Genomic DNA, 16,274 nt, shown 5'->3' on the forward strand with positions numbered 1-16,274 from the left:
CCTGTTTTAAGAGATCTTCTGCCCCCCCTGCCCACCACAAGCTTACTGACTCGAGCTGGTATGACTGAAAACTACCTTGTTTGCTCATCAGGAGAGGGTCATCATACATGTTCTTAACTCTGTAACATCAGGGTCACAAGTGAGAATGCAATCTTTGAACTTGGTTGGGTACTTACATGCTTTTGAGTGGCCTTGAGTGTTTCCTAAAAATGGAGAGAAAGTGCCATTCTCAATGTAAATGGGAACAGGGAGGGAGAGGAATGCTTGAGATTTTATAAATTGGATTTCTAAAATCTGCAGGATGAGGCAGCTTGTATTTAGTAATTTACAATGACTGGAAAGGAATCTCTCTAATTTGTTGATGTTATGTATTTGGTGATGTCTGTAAATTTTATGTGGCCGAGGGTCATGGTTTGGCCTCAGACGGCAACGAAGAACCACGTGCCGCTCTCTCGGGCCTTCCTGATACAAGAAGAATTGGAAGAAAAAGGCAAAAGTCTTGGGTTGAGACAAAGGCAGTTTAACGGAACAGCAAGGGGAATAAGAAAACAACAACAATAACACAGATAGAAGAATATACAAACACGATTGTGGAACCGCCACTCACCAACTGCACCCAGGATGCCCCAGTCTCCTCCAAGCAGTGACTTCCTGCCCCCTCCCCCGGCAGCTCAGGGTGGGCATGGCTTACATGGCATGGAATACTTGTGTCTCTGCCGGAGCCTGGGGAGAATTAACCCTGTCCCCGCCAGAACCAGGACCGAGGAAGCTGCAGAGAGGGGGTGAAAAAATATGCAAGCCAATAATGTGAAAAAACGGGGCAGGTTTATTTCAAAAGCTAGAGGCCGGTTGCAGTTACTTGAGTGACTAGATAATTTTATTTGCTGATAGATGATTTTTGGTCAGCAAAAATAATTTAATGTCAATTTATACCATTTTCTGGACTAGGAGAGAAAGTATTTTCCAATGAATTTGCTGTAAGCTTTTTCAGTTCTTGTTAAGATTAAAGCTTTGTTTTGTAATTGTATTGATAAAATGCACTCTTTTATAATGTATCTGATTTAGAATGGCTTACTTCATTGATTACCAAATTAAAGTGATACAAAATCAATAGTAACACATACTAAAAGGATTAAGGGCAGGATAACTGAAAAATCTCAGTGTAGTTGTTAATGGAAAGTCAAAATCTACTAGCTGTGTCTTTTTCTTCAGCAAGTACTCTATCTGCCAGTGATCAAGAATAAATACGGAAACTTCATTGGTAAAGTTTTCAGGGGATGCAAAGATTTGTGGAGTTGCAACTATCAGATCAGTTACTACAAAGGGACCTAAGATTTGCCAATTTTTCTGGGAAATGAACCATGTATTTTAGTTTAGCCAAATACAGTCGAAGAGGAGCCTGTGCTCTGAAACACATGGACTCTAAAAATGAATTGAATTGTGATGAATTACAATCTGGAAATGGCTTTTGGAGTTAGACTGTACCTATGATTACAGTTACAATACTTGAATTATAAATACAGTTGAGACTAACCTTAGGTGCTACTTATAAACTTGTAACCTCAGAAGAGTTGCTTACAAAGCCAAAGATGTTTCTAAGAAGAGTTGTGATGGATTCAGAGTGTGAAAAGCTTGTCAAACTGAGTTTAAAATTCAGAATCTTTGGTTAAACCAAGTTGGACCGAGTGAACAGTGACTTGCTCATGGCACATCAGGGGATTTCTGTTTAAAGACGTCTCTTTAACCAGCTGAAGGTGTATAACAAGATCCAGTTTCCAGTTACTGGAAACTGATCCTAGGTGATTTCAGTCTTAAACCATGCCTTATACTTACAAAAAAGGGACTTCAAGTTAACAGCTAAAGCTAAGAAAATAGTAGAGCTCCATCTCTTGGAGTGTGTTAATCAGAATGCAGTGTTTTTAATCTAATCCATCACCTGGAAGTTGATGCCTAAGTTACACAAGAGAGCTTAATGCTCTCCCGTTGTCGCAAAAACACTATGCTCATCTCCAAGTCTCTTGAGAAGTCAAAACCTTCAGCCCCCCCTGTTACCTCCTCCCTTCTCCTCCGCCCCCCAGTGAAGTTGTTTATAAGCAAGTACCACATGTAGGGTAGGTGCTGATCTGGACAAATTACATTCTAATTACATATGGGCAATTTCATTGTAAGTTTGTCCTCAGCATGCATCAACTGTCACGAATAGAAACCACAACAGAGATGAGAGCTGTGGGGGACAGAATCAATACATGCTTAAATCTTCTGTATTTTTGAGATGTACAAAACCTGCCTCCTTGTTGATATAAAAGATGCATAGGAGTGAGAGTGTGTGTTTGTGCATGCACATGCATATTTGCATTTGGAGTGTCTCCTCCTTAATGCCTGACATTAAATATTACTTTGTTCTAGCAGTATTAGCTGGTACTACATTTGAATTTTTTTCAAAATGACGTGTTCACTTCCAATGTAATATCTCTTCATTTTCAGCTTCTCAAATTCCAGACACTGCCATCTGTATGTCCATTTCATTTCTTTCTGTAAATTGTGTAAGCCTATTGCTTGTAATACGGACCAGGAGCATTCGGGTTTTAATGCTTTGGCTTTTGTTAACATATGATGGACTGTTAATGTTAATATGGTGTTGTTCTTAAAGTGCATATTATGTCAAGCCTATAGGAGGATACCGTTTTTTTCCCCCCTTCTTCTAATGAATTGTGATTTTTTTTCAATTGAGTGGGCTTACAGTCATCATTTTTAACACAAAATGGCATGTTTCACTTGCTCAGTGGTTGTACCCTGTTAAAGCTTTGTGTGTTTCCCTGGTCATTTTAATGCCACCAGCTCAGCTGTTTCTTTGAAGTGCTGCTGATTAGTCTGAAAAGAAATTTGGAAGGGAATGCAGAAAGGGTAGAGAAGAAAAGTAGAACTAAAACTACTTAAGCAAATGAGCAGCTTTCAAGTTAGTGATGGATTACGGATAGTTACCATAGGTGGGGTAATGGATAAAGCTCACAGATGTACAATATCTTATATATGTTGAGGGATGAATAAAATTTATAGCTAACTTCCAATATGCACATTAAACCCCTATTTCCTTATATTTCCCCTTTCATACAGAAATGTATAGTCTTATATGAGACAGCTAGCATAATGGTGGCCTCTTGCATAGTTAGAAGCTGAATGTTCCTGGGTAAACTGAATGTTCCTTGCCTTGCCCTCCTTGAAACATGGGTATCGCTTACAAAGTTAAGCCAGATACAAAGACAGGCATTTTGTAAAGTCAGCACAAACGTAACTGAGTGGTACTGAGTCTATTTCCTATCAGCCCCCTGGTCTTTTGAAATAGATAAGCATCGTGTTGTTATTTTTGTTTAGCCAGATGAGAAGTTTGTGTTGTTTCTGTCTGACTTTTCCTTTCCCCTCTCCCTCATAAACAGCTGGCCAATTTTAACCAAATGGAACCAATGATGATATTTCAATGATACTAAGCTCCTGTAGTTTTCCTGGAAGTGGTGAACAAGTTAAAGATAGGATCCTGACTTTGTGTGCAGTATTATAGGCACTCTTAACACTCCAGATATGAGATCTTTTATGTTACGATTTTTAATGAAAATATTGACTATATTTTCATGCTCAACAAGTAGTCAAAAAGCAAATCAAATGTTAGGACATACCAGGAAAAGAACAGAGTGCAAAGCCATGTGAGAAAAAATAGCATTGTGCCACAATACATCAGTGCTTCTTTCTCCTGAGGACTGTACTGTGCAGCTCTTCTCTCCTTACACAAAAAAGATGTAGAAAAGCAGCATTAGGAATCATTGAACAGAAGCCATTCATACTTTTTATGAACAACTGTGTAGGCTAGAGATTATCATCCTAGAAAAGATAGAGCTATGGGGGGATATGGCAGAAGTCAGTGAAGTGTCATGGTGGGGTGAATAGAGGCTCACAGTTCATGGTCTCTTTTTTGTGCAAGAACTAGGGGAAATTAAATAATGCTACAGAAGAAGATAGATTCAAAACAAACTAAAAAAGGAATGTTCTTCAATGTGTGCTTAAGCTGTGGGACTCCTTGCTGCAGGGCTCAAAGGGATGTTGACATGGATGTGTGGGAGAGAAAAATCCATTGAGGGTTGCTTAGAGCTTTTAAATATCCCCTACCCAAAAAAGTCTTTGCGTTGTAATTTGTAGGAGAAAAACAATTTGTGGGGGAAGTGTCTTATACGTACCTTATGTGTTCCTGCACTCTTACCTAAGCATCAGCTTTTGGTTCCTGCATCCCTGCTGGCCATAGGATATTAGCTGAGATACACAGACCCTTTTCCCTAAGCCTGTAGCACTGTTCCTACTTGAAATCACAGTCTGAGAAGAGGAGTTTGTGGCCATGCTAAAGGAAGAGCGGAGAAAGCATAGTCCCTATTATCTGTATTGCTTATCTGGTCAGTTGACCAACAGGTACATGCCTATGTCCAGTCTGTACACCAGCGTAGTCCCAGCGCCTTCTCCCTGTTGTTTAGCCAGCAGCTATGGAAGGGGACACAGTGAGCAGGCTGGGGTGAATCGTAAAGGAGAAGAGTTGTGGGCTTGGATGTAGGCAAAAGCCATGAGCTACTTGTGCAGGATGCAGGAAGGAGTGGAATGAATAGGAGGTGGGATACCTGTCTGTAGGTAAGGAACAAAGGATAGGATATGTATGTGATGAACTATCTTTTGTTTGTCAGTTGCAGGGTAACTTAAGATTTTTAGAATGAGACTTAGAAAGCAGATATAGAAAGAGTACAATTAAAACTGGAAATACTACAAAGCACTTATCAGAGAGGTACTGTCTTGTGGAAGACTTATAAGTTGACCAGAAGGATTTGTATTTGGGTTTATGACTTGTCTCTTTCAGCTGTGCATTCTCGATTGCAATTTACAGAACGACAGGCATTTCCTAAACAGTGTAGCGTTTCTTAAACTTCAGTACCTTGCAGCAAAAGAGAGAAGCCATTTCCTTCGCAGACATCGCCTCCTGCAAATAACAGATACTCACTTTACGCGCTGAGCAGTTGCTGAACTAGGAGCATATCCAGAATTTTGTTTTCCTGTATTAATCAAGGAAAAATGGATGTGCTTTTTAGTAGATGTTTCCGTTACAAGATGCCATAATTGGTGTTTCACTCGCTGAGTGTTTAAACTCTGTAGCCAATATGAAGCAGATACAACCTCTTTCTCATGGCCAGCTGTGCAAGTTGCTATGGGAACTCGGTGGGGACTATCTGCAGATTACTGCTCTGGGGACCACACCTGGCTTATTTGCATTCAATTTAAGTTGGGGAAAATTCAAAAGAAGAAAAGAGGAGTGTAGACTAGCCGGTAGGCAGGCAAAAAAGGGCTTGTCATTTTGAGACTGTCACATTGGATGGAAAAGCTGCTCATATTCATGGTTCTTGCGGACTCATGCAGGGTTCTGAATTTTGTGGCCTTTTTCATGCCTTTCGCCAGTGCTGTGAGGCTTGTTGAAAATGTGTTGTCACAAGGGATTTTTTTTTGGTATTATTGCCTCTTAGTTAAATCCCAGAGAATTTGTTCACTTGCTCTGCATTTTTAACGAGTAATCTCTCTGTGATGGTGAGGGATTGTGAAGGCAGCATGGAATACGGGTCATTCTTTTAAAGTGGCATGGTAGTTGAACTCAGTGAAATATTAAAATGTCAATGAGCATTGCTGGAGAGCTTAAGTTGATTTTGTTTTTTTTTTCCTGAGTACCAAATTGCTGCTGTTTTTTCAGTGATGAGTCTAACTTCCTAAGAAGGCTGTGGAATAATTTTTATTCAAGTCAGCAGCAGTGGTCAGCTGGCAGCTCTCAGGCTGTTTGTGGCTGGATTTTTGTGGATGATGGTGTCCTGGCACCTAAGCGCTGTGCTCCTTTTTTGCTTGTTCATTCTCGCTACATCAACTTGCCTTTTGACCAAGACTGGACAAAAGTGATTAAAACAGCACTGTATGCTGATTTGCTCTTTGTGCTGTTTCCTCCACCGGGTTGACAAACTGCCTTGGTATCTTTCTGCAGGAATGTCTTACAGGAACATGTGAACTGTTTTCAGAACAGGAGGCTTAGAAGCTTTGAGAAATCTGAGATTACCCCTGTACTTTTTATATGTATTTATATAGAGAGAGAGTATATATAATATACTATGTATACACATTATATAATACAGTATATATGTTTTTATATAAAGCACATGAAGTATGTGTAAATATATATAAAGTATATATATTTATAGATAAAGTTTGTATATATATGTAACTATTATATATATAAAAAAATAATTCTGAGGGTTAATGAGTGATTCTCTTCCTGTAAACATTTTCTGTTCTGATCTATTGTAACGTCAACAGAGCCTTGGTCCCCCTTGAAGATTCAGGTTTTCAGCCTGAAGTGATGCTATAGACCAACATACAGGCTTTTTACATACATGTGTCAGACATTTATAAGGTGTACTTTTTGTTTATTTGTTATAGTTTGGTCTACTATGATATTATAGGGTTATCAGCAGTTATTTTAAAATTATTCTATGAACAATTCCTTGAATTTGGGGTTCAGCACTCTAAGCCAGGTCTACTCTAAACCACTTACTGGTATAATTGTAACTGTTACTCTCCTGATGCTTCTGTCAGTTTCTCGTCAAAACTTCCCATTTTCTTTACTTTCAAAAACTTGTAGTTCTAATGCCTTCTTCAACACATCTGATGAAAATAAGTTATTATGTAGTTAAGTCTTACAGTGTAGGAATCCCATTTCCATTTTTTGAGCATGGGAATGGTGGGTGTGAGAAGACCAGAAATCGAAAAGAGTATTCTCAAGAGTGGAATTGGAAGAGTATGGGCATATGTAAGTGTACTAATTGATACAAGTTGTCAACATTAGGGCTGACAGTGTTCCGAAATAAATAGTTGTTGTGAGTTTTTAATTTCTCCTATTTGTCACCTAAGTTGCGTGATAGAGTTCATAAGATGAATATGTAACATACAAGCGGGTTTAAGCAGTAGACAATAAAAGTTTTAAGGTAATACAACTGCTGAAGCAGTTTGCCCAGTTGTTTGTTCCTGCCTCCTTGCTGCCTTTGTGCTTCAACAGGGTAAACATTTCTCCCCTTGGATTAAGAAACAGATTTGGGTTAGTATTTTCTCCTCGCAGTTGAAGTAGTTGTATCACAGATCAATTTTCTTGTGTAGTTCTGTCTGTGACAGCGCCAGAGGGGAGGCAGCACAGCAGTTGGGGATGAGTGGGGCTGCAGCTACTGGTACTGTACCATGCTGGCTTTTTGCTGACTCAGTGTTCGTGACTCAAGGCCATAGTACTGACAGGCATTTATTTAGGGTCCTAAATTAAGCATCCTATTTTTAATTTTTGGTTTCTCTGCGAAAACAGTGACATATGCATATACGAAACTTGTGTTTTATTGAGGGATTAGCAACTAAGAATTAAAAGTATTCTGGGTATCACTTTTTAAATTTTTTTGCTAGGCCTTTTGACCTAATTTTTTCAGTTGACTTCTTTTACCCTGTAATTTGCAACTAGATCATGAATTTCTTTTGAGAGGATTCTGTATCTGTCAGCCTAACACTACCAATCAAAATAAGTTTCAGAAAGTGGGGCAGTGTGGAGAAGTTTACCTCTGCTCAGGTTTGCAGGAGAAATAAACAAGACATTCCTGTTTTCAGAGGTGTGTGTCCATGGGCTTCCAAATAAAATATGCATGTCTTCGCAGCAAATCCTATGCAAACACAGCCATGGGTGGCAGGCATTGCTGCTAGTAAACCTGTTCTTGTGGGTATTTCCTGGAAAAGGTAATCAGTGCCTCTTCTGCTTTAGCACAGCATAGCTGCTAAAACAGGAAAACTCTGCTTGTGAACATTTCCTGGAAAAGCTCATGTAGGTAATACTTTATATGTGCAGTTACGCTGTGATTTTCACTTTTTACTGTTCCTAAATTATCATAAATTAAAGACCCAGGTGCCCAAGAACTTTGTATTTTCATTTTTTTTTCTCACTGTTAGCAAATGCAGTCTTATGTTAGCTCTGACCATTCAAAATGATAGATACTTGGAGAGGTGTGCTGATGGACAGAATCAGTATCTGCAGTGTGAGTAACGCCATTTCTTCCTTCAGATCTTGCATCTGGCAATTTTTTGTTCAATTTGTAACATACAAAGCAACTTGTCTGGAATTTGGCCTCTTCCTCTTTGAGATCAAATAATTTAAGCTTCAGAAAGAAGCATTCTCATGACATGTCTTGTGGTTTCTACAGGTGTTAATAGTGTCTGGATCAGTGTGCTGAGGGCATTAAAGCAATATCCTCCTTCAGATTTGAGATAGTTATTAAGGAAGAGAGAGCAAAAGCACTTTCTGCAAAGGATGGTGATAACAGCAGTTCAATTCATACCATGAACTTTAGAGGTTTTTGCATGTGCTTTTTTTCTATTGATTTGTTTGTCAAACACTCTAATGCTAACTAGAGCTGAATACTGTCTCTGCTGTTGGTCTTGATGTATCCAGTTGGCTCCAGCGGAAACCATAACAAACTTAAACCTGTGACTTTGGTTTATGTATTCTTAGAATGACCTGTAGTATATGTAATGACAAACGGCGTGGAAGATCTGGGATTTGAATTGAACAGAATCGTATGGTTTAGTCATGTACTGAATTAGTTTAGTCTTTGTAGAGCCCCTATTCATCAGGCTAGACTAGTAATTACTACTTTGGTCAAGTGGAGAACACAGAAACAGTGTGTTTGCATAAGGCATTATGTTTTGATTTACAGGCGAGTTTAAAAATAATGTTTTTAAGCTCTGAGGGCCTGTCTCGCTTATGTGGGTGGACACGGGGAGGGAAATACAACACTTTTGGGTTGCACATACGGTCATGTTTCCAAAATGTAATAGGTCATATAACTGCTACAACAAATACTGCCGTTCAATATTTGAGGTTGACATAAGTAGCCTTCATATGTTGTCAGATCAATTGTGTTATGATTTATATATTACAGAAATTTTACTCAAATACTTGGTATTTTTGATGTGTGTTGCAATAACAATTTGAAACTAGCAATATTTATGCCATCTTCATGGCTTGGAGTTTTGATACGATGAACTGCCTTTACCTTTTCCATTCAAATGTGTGCACAATTTCAGAAGCCACTGCATGTGTGTTCCCATAAATGTTGTCCCAGCACACTTCAGGTCCAGGGGATGAGCATGGGCTGGCATTCCCTGTCAGGGGAAGTTTGGGGTCACCCCACTCAAGGTGGCTGGCACCTGGCAGTGCTCCAGGTTCTCCAACCGCCCCGAGCTGCAGCATCCCATAAAAGCTTTCAAGATTTTGAGGTGGTGGTTTGTTTTTTTTTTTGTGGCTTTTTGTTTGTTTGTTTGTTTCAGTAACTGCTGTTACGTATACCTGTGCTGTTAGATTGCTTCTTTTTTTTCTTATTCTGATAAGTTTTAAGATTTACCGACCATGTTCTTCAGCCCTCCCTTGTGTTTTGTTCATGTAACTTCACATCAGTCTTCATTTCAGTCTTTCTCTGTGTCCTGCAGTACTTTTTTGAAAAGCAATGTGAGACATGCAAATCTTGTGAAAGTAACGAAATATAAGAGGTGTTTACTAATGAAACAGTATACATCTGCTTCAGGTGTTCAATACTTGTCAGTGTGAAGTATTTCAGATTTGACAAACCGATAACTTTAAAGCAAGATGAGACCCACATATATGTGGATAACAACTCAAACAGGTGTGTCCTTAAAATATTTACATTTTAAAATTCTGTGTGTGTGTTTGTGTTTTTAAAAAAATTCTGCTTAACTTTGGATACTACTTCTCATGGGCAAGTTTACTAGAGCAACGAATATGTAATGTTATAGAATCATACCTCAAGTGTGGTGAAATCGAAGCATTATTTGCTCATTTTCTGTGCTAACTTCTAGTTAAATTGAAAGGAGGCAAGTGCCCTCCTGCAAATACTAAAAACTTCTACTGTGCAACAGCTCTGTGTCAGGTGCAACATGCTAGTTAAAAACCACAGATTTGTTTTCAGAAGTCTGACACTTTGGGTTATTTTTTTGAATGAAGTTCCTGGAGTCAGTGCTTATAATGTAGTGTTTGGTGCATGTAAATAAATAAATAAATAAAGGTCTCAAGCCATTATAAAATAGTGATGTAAACCTTGAAAACATAAGATGAGTGAAACATGAGTGCTTAAATCGGGAGATATAAAGACCTAATGTTTGCTATTCTTCAAAATATTCCATGATTTCTGAGTAAATGTTATGATGGTTTAATGGATCAAAGTTGTGGTTTTGAACAGCAAGGGTTGACTGCACTGAATTTATATCCTTTGCTTTTGAACAGAAAACACTCAACAGAATGAAAGAAAAGCTTTGATGTAAACATAATATGGATCCTTTCTTATGTGCTATGGCTTGTAGGCAGTAAGGGGAGGGCAGAACTGTTCAGATGATGTGCCAGAATGATAGAATTAACAATGAGTTTCAAATAAGGCTCAGTTTGCTTGTGAAAGCTATAATGCTGTAATTTTTTAATAAGGGTATTTATTTTCCTTTCTGTCCTCCCCCACCTCTGCCCCCCCCCCCCGCCCCCCTGCTTTTTTTTTCCCCTCCTCATATGGTGGTACTGTACCGTGAGTTTGTCATGACCACAGTTTTCTTACTATAAAAAAATGACTTAAGCCATGATTGTTGATACCTTCTCTGGACAAAAATAAGTGAGACTTAAAAAAACAAACCCACAAACAAACCCCTCTATATTAATGTGTCAGGTGCCTATGAGTATCTGCTGTCCTGCTCTGATAAGATGAATTAGCATTCCTGCTTAGCTGTCTGCATACGTAATTTTCTTCAAAAAAGGTAGAGGGAAAAAACTGGAAAGATGTTTTGTGCGGTGGAAAGTTTGAAAGGATAGTTATGATTTGAGTTTGTGAGAAAGAAGTAAAATTAGATGTAGACTAAAATTCCAATTCATAGCAATTGCGTAATGACCGGTAATTCTAAACCAGACCAATTTTATTTGACTTTTCCAAACAACTGCTCTTTGGCTTTCAGAGCAAACTTAGCAATTTTCAGATAAAATCAGTTTTGTAAGCCAAAGTCAAAGGTGGTGGCTAAAATTAGAGCTTAGTTTGCAGCCCTAACTATGAACAGGCTGCTGTCTGTCTGTCTGTAATTACTCTAAGAGGATTGTGCCAACTTTAATAACAGTTTATTTTGTTGAAGTGCGTGATTTTTATAATTTTTTTTATAGCACATTGGAGTTCTGTTTGATGAAATTTTTATTAGGTTTCAGTTACCTTGTGGAACGGAGACTTGGAAATGTCTTGAATGAAAATGTAGTAGCTCTGTGTAATGCCAGTTTAGGGCTAGCTGTATCTACTATGGTCTTGGCTGGCATGGTGTGTAGAAAGCAGCCTTACTCTGAGTGTTGCCAGTGTTCATTGATGTTGTGCTTAGTCACGCACTATATTCAAAGCTTTGATGACGAGTCTTCTTCAGTGGTTCTTTAAAGTGCAATATACTAGACACTGATACACTAATGAAGGCAATATGCTAATATGTTACAATTAATACCATATTTCTTTTCCTTGTGTCATTCTAAGTACACCATTCAAATGGGAAATAATGAGCTGTTGGCTTATTGGGTAATCTTGCTGTGTTGTATCAGAAAGCATGCCTGCGAAGTTTACAAAGGTCATGCTTGTCATAGAGCTGCCTAGTGGTAGAAATTTCCTAGCTGTCACTGAGACCATGTAGTAAATGACATTTTACTAATATATGGAAACATATCTATATAAAAATAAAGATTCTTCCCCCAGCCCCAAAGGTGTTGAATAGAATAATGTTGATAACTTTACCCTTTGGCCCTTGAATTCTACCTCATTTGTATTTAAAAAAAGAAAAGAGTCCAACCAACCATCTCAAGATAAAGGTTTAAACATAACATCCTCTTCCCTTAGTTTGTAACAACTTTCACTACCTACAACACTTACTTACAATGGATGATACACTGGGGAATAATTTTGTGGAGTTTAAAGTCAATCAATTGGGGATAATAAATGGGAAAGAAACAGGAGGAGAAATAAAAGAGAAGACGCAAGAGGAAGTCTTACCAAGAGCTGCATAACCTGCAGGGGAAAATGAGGTTCCCTTTGCAAAAAGTAAGGTATTGAAGTATCAGTATAATCATCAGAACTGAATAAATAAAGTGACCTATTGGTGTGACAAACAGCAAAACAAAAGCATTCATTTGAAAGGGGAAATTATGGAAGATATGTAAAGAGTGGAGAGAAGAAGAGATGGGGTGGAAAGAGTCTCCTGAAGCCTTATCTGCAGACTCTGAGGTGTTTGACAGAAGAACATCTTCTTTTGTCATACCTGGCTCCGTGTTAGTACCTTGGTTCCTTTGGTTTTAAGGAAAAGTATGAATAGAATTATGTGGGGAAAAATCATCAATGTAAGAATTGTAGAATTGGATGAAGAGGAGAGAAACAATTTCTGAGATGTCCGTAGTTGTGCGGGATGTGGAGAGTTTTTTGCACTGATGATTACAAGGTGCACCACTTTCTATTCTTAGAGGTGCCTTTGGAGGAAAAATGAAACTTTGTGTGCAAAGCCCAGAGTGATATTTTGCTAAAATGTGAGTACCAGAAGTATGACTTTGGTTCGGGGTGTTAAGTAACTTTTAACCTAAGAATCAAGAAAGAAAAGAATGGCCAATGATGTGACAGAACCTAAACAGAAAGTTAAACTAGCATATTCTGCCATTGTTTTTGAGGCAGGGTGGCATGCACTGTTCCTCCCCAAACCTTTTCCTACTTGTGTCTTCAGGCCTCCTTCAAAAGCCTACCAGATAAATAGTTACAGTAGCATGGCCTAAATGAAACAATAGTTTGTTGGTTTTGGTTTTTTATTTGTTCCCCTCCCCCCACCTCCAAAATTAAGAACTTACATAAAAGGGAAGATAATAAAATTGTCAAAGAATGAAGTAGTCACTGGAACAACGGAGTTTGTTTCTTTATTGTTTTTTTTCTTCCCCCCTCCCAATTGTTAGTTTGAAAAGTCAATGTATAAGGTTTTATTTCATTTACCAGGTTAGTGGAAGTTACAGTTCAAATGAACATTTATGTGAGCGTTGGTGTTTGTAAGGCAGGTTGGTTGGCACAGTTGGGAATGAAGAAGAAAACTTCTGCCTTGTCCTTGTTATTGTCCATGCTATCAACATCGCATTGGCAGCTGAGTAGCGCTGTGGTACCACCAGAACACTTGCTAACACTGCTTCAGGTACATCCTTCCCTGGCCTTTATTTGGTGTTTGCTAGTTCTATTGTTTGATACAAGTCATCCATCACTACACATGTGCCTGCTTTTAACGGTCACTTCCTGCGGTCGTGTGCTATTGATGCTGCACCTGTGTTCAACCAGCTCAACACAGATTCTAATTTGAAAAGGATCCCAGAGATAACACTGCTGTCCTCTTACTATGCTACTGGCTGACTCAGCTCAGCCCCTACTTAAACCGGCACTTGCTTTGTGAAGTGCTTGGCTTATTATACCATTTGTGTCCAGACGTTTCTGATGAAACAAACGAATTATCTCCCAGTGCACTCCAAAAGCATGTGTGGAAGAGTGAAGTTTACTGAAGGTCTGCGATCCATAGAGACGTGCCTCAGAGGTCTCAATGGGACATGTGAATGAGTAGAAAACCAAGTTGGAAACAAGGCTTTAGGAAAACCTGTTCAGTACACGCAGTTGTTTCCCTGCATTTGGGAACACCTTCCCTTCTTGCAATCTTTTTCAAGTGTAGATCACTCATGTTAAATATATAGCAGGCAACATCTTGTGTTAAGTAGAGATATGAACCTGAACAGAAAAAGAGGTCAAGCATGGAAATAAATTCCAGTCAGTACTGCATGATTGAGAAATCCCTTTTCTCTTCCTCCCTCTTGCTTGGAGAGGCAGTGCTTGAATTCACTTCAGAAATGAGAAGAAAAGTACAGCTAGCTTTTTTTAAAGAAAAAAAGAAAGAAAAAGACAACTCTTTAAATTCGCATTAACATCTGGAAGTGGGTGGCTCAACCCCGTTGCCACCTGCATCATCCCATTATCTTTTCCTGATCAGAATATTGAACATTAAGTGTTGTGATGTCCACATTACACTTGAATTTTTATCTAAATGTTCTTGCTGTTTAGGACATTAGTATTTGAGTGGTAAACAAACTGTTTTAAATGGTTTAATCTAGCTTCATAGTTCGTCAGTACACTTAGTTCTGTGGACTACTTCTGGAAAAGAAGATTGATTCCTCTACAGACCAAAGCCTTTTCCCAGGTGTCCAGTCTTCAGTGTACTTTGTGGTCATAGCGGCAAGTGTGTTCTGGTTGTCATTGGGTGGCTCAAAGGGTGCAACCTGCGAGTAAAGTGCCCCTTTCGAAAACCATAGCTCTGCAGTAAGCTTTGTTTAGCTATATTGTGTACGTTTGTGGAAGGGATTAGTAATAGATTTTTTGTTTTTTCTTGGAAGTCATTGGGAAGCAAAAGACTAAATCTGTTTTGATTTCACTTGGGATAGATTAGTGGGTGTCAAATGTTACACAATACTTGACATATCCACTGCTGTTAAGTTTGCCGTGGCAAAGGGATTACCCGATAATGAATCACCAAGCTCTTTAGCCTTTTAAAGGAAATGGTGCCTCTTCCTTGCACTGGTGGTAGTCTCTTTCTATCCCAGGACCTTCTTGTGACAGTTCATGTTCGGATGTGGAAAACTCCACGCAGATGTGCAAGCACTGGTTTGACAGCTTTGTGTTCAGCTTCTACCTTGCTAATTGTTTTCGTGGGATTATTTGGATTGTGTAGAAAGCTTTTTCCAAATCCCCTTTATTACTGAAGTTATTGTTGCCAGCAGGAATAAGATTAAAGGTGCTTAAGTCTGTAGAGTTGTTTCTAATTTGTACGTGTCATTTCAGTGGCATTTGAACAGAACTCTGTCTCTTCCCCTCCCTGCTCCCCTGTGGTACTGTGCTTGAGTTAGGGCTGAGAAGCCAAGCTATTGGAAGAAAATTCATTTTGTTCCCTAATTATTATGCTGGCACTCGGGAGATAATTTTTCCCTTCATGCACTGCCAATTAATATGCAAATGAGCTGATAAATATTTATACCGTGATTTAAATTATGCAGGGAGCGCTTTCAGTGTACTCTGCAAATGAATTGTTCATGGACTTCAAAGTGCTGGCTGCTGTGCTAACGAGGGGAGATTTGCATAAGGCCCTAATCAGGCGCATACTGATTAAGCTTCATTATGGAAACTGCCAGCTGCAATCTTTGTTTCTATTTTATTACAAAAAGGGGAACTTTTCACGCTTCAGTCGCCTTGACAATGTCAGACACAGCTAGTAGGAGAGACTAAAACTCCACAGAGCAACTGAAGTTTCCCTGTTCAGTTGAAGATTGCTATGGTGTAACTCAAGTTGTATTCTTCCCCCACCTCCCCGCTCCCTTTCGTGTTCGGTTGAGAGCAGTAGTGTAGATTCGATAGAAATTGCCATTCTCCCTTTCCTTGGACTATCTGAACCTGTAGAGGATACCACAGCAATGCTGGACTGCAGCGACTACGTTCTAGGTGGGTACCAGCTCAGCTCTTTCTTATGAGCGTTTAATATGGAAATAGAGGCTGTGAGGTTGACTATGCATAGAGGCTTAATCACATATGCAGAGGCTAGAGAAGGTATTTGTAAGGCTGAAGCTCACCAGTGACTCGGCAGCAAGTAGGTGCCTGGTAGATAGATAGATAGAGAGATCTGTACCAGGGAAATACATGGTTTGTTTTTTTTCTTTTTCTTCTTTCCCTTGCTCCAGGAGAATTCATTTTCTCTGCACTGGAGAGATTTGCTGCTAGGCTTGGATGATATTAATACAGACCTTTTGCTTTTAGGATTCCAACCTGAGAAGCATTTGGCTTCTAAAAAACACTGGATTTGACTTGCGTATATGTGTGTTATGAATTTTAAAGCATTAAAATAAATGAGAGACAGTCCCAGTCTCAAAGAATTTAGTAGCCGTATTGAGCCATTCCCCAACAGAACGTATATGATGTCTGTGTGTTTTTAATGAAATAGCAAGGTTCTTCATGCGTAATAGAAAATAAGGTGGAGTGCACAGTGGTTGCCATTGATACCGTTGCAAGCTGTGCCTAAGGTTACTGGAGTAATGTATTTCCTGCGCTGAGATT

At 39.0% G+C, this 16,274-nt stretch overlaps 1 protein-coding gene across 14 annotated transcripts in view; it reads left to right on the top strand.

Annotated features, from left to right (window-relative positions):
- POU2F1 (POU class 2 homeobox 1) overlaps positions 1–16,274 on the top strand; it is a 113,189-nt gene that overhangs the window by 46,917 nt on the left and 49,998 nt on the right. Inside the window, exon 1 of one of the 14 annotated variants that reach the window (XM_054195421.1) lies at positions 14,995–15,665. The exons of the other annotated variants lie outside the window; for them this stretch is intronic. Within the exon in view, the coding sequence (XP_054051396.1) occupies positions 15,638–15,665 (28 nt within the window). The 5' untranslated portion in view covers positions 14,995–15,637. Of the gene's footprint in view, positions 1–14,994; positions 15,666–16,274 lie in introns of those variants that run through there. 14 annotated transcript variants of the gene reach the window in all.

Source organism: Rissa tridactyla, chromosome 1 (assembly GCF_028500815.1).
Source record: "Rissa tridactyla isolate bRisTri1 chromosome 1, bRisTri1.patW.cur.20221130, whole genome shotgun sequence".
Lineage (NCBI taxonomy): Eukaryota > Metazoa > Chordata > Aves > Charadriiformes > Laridae > Rissa > Rissa tridactyla.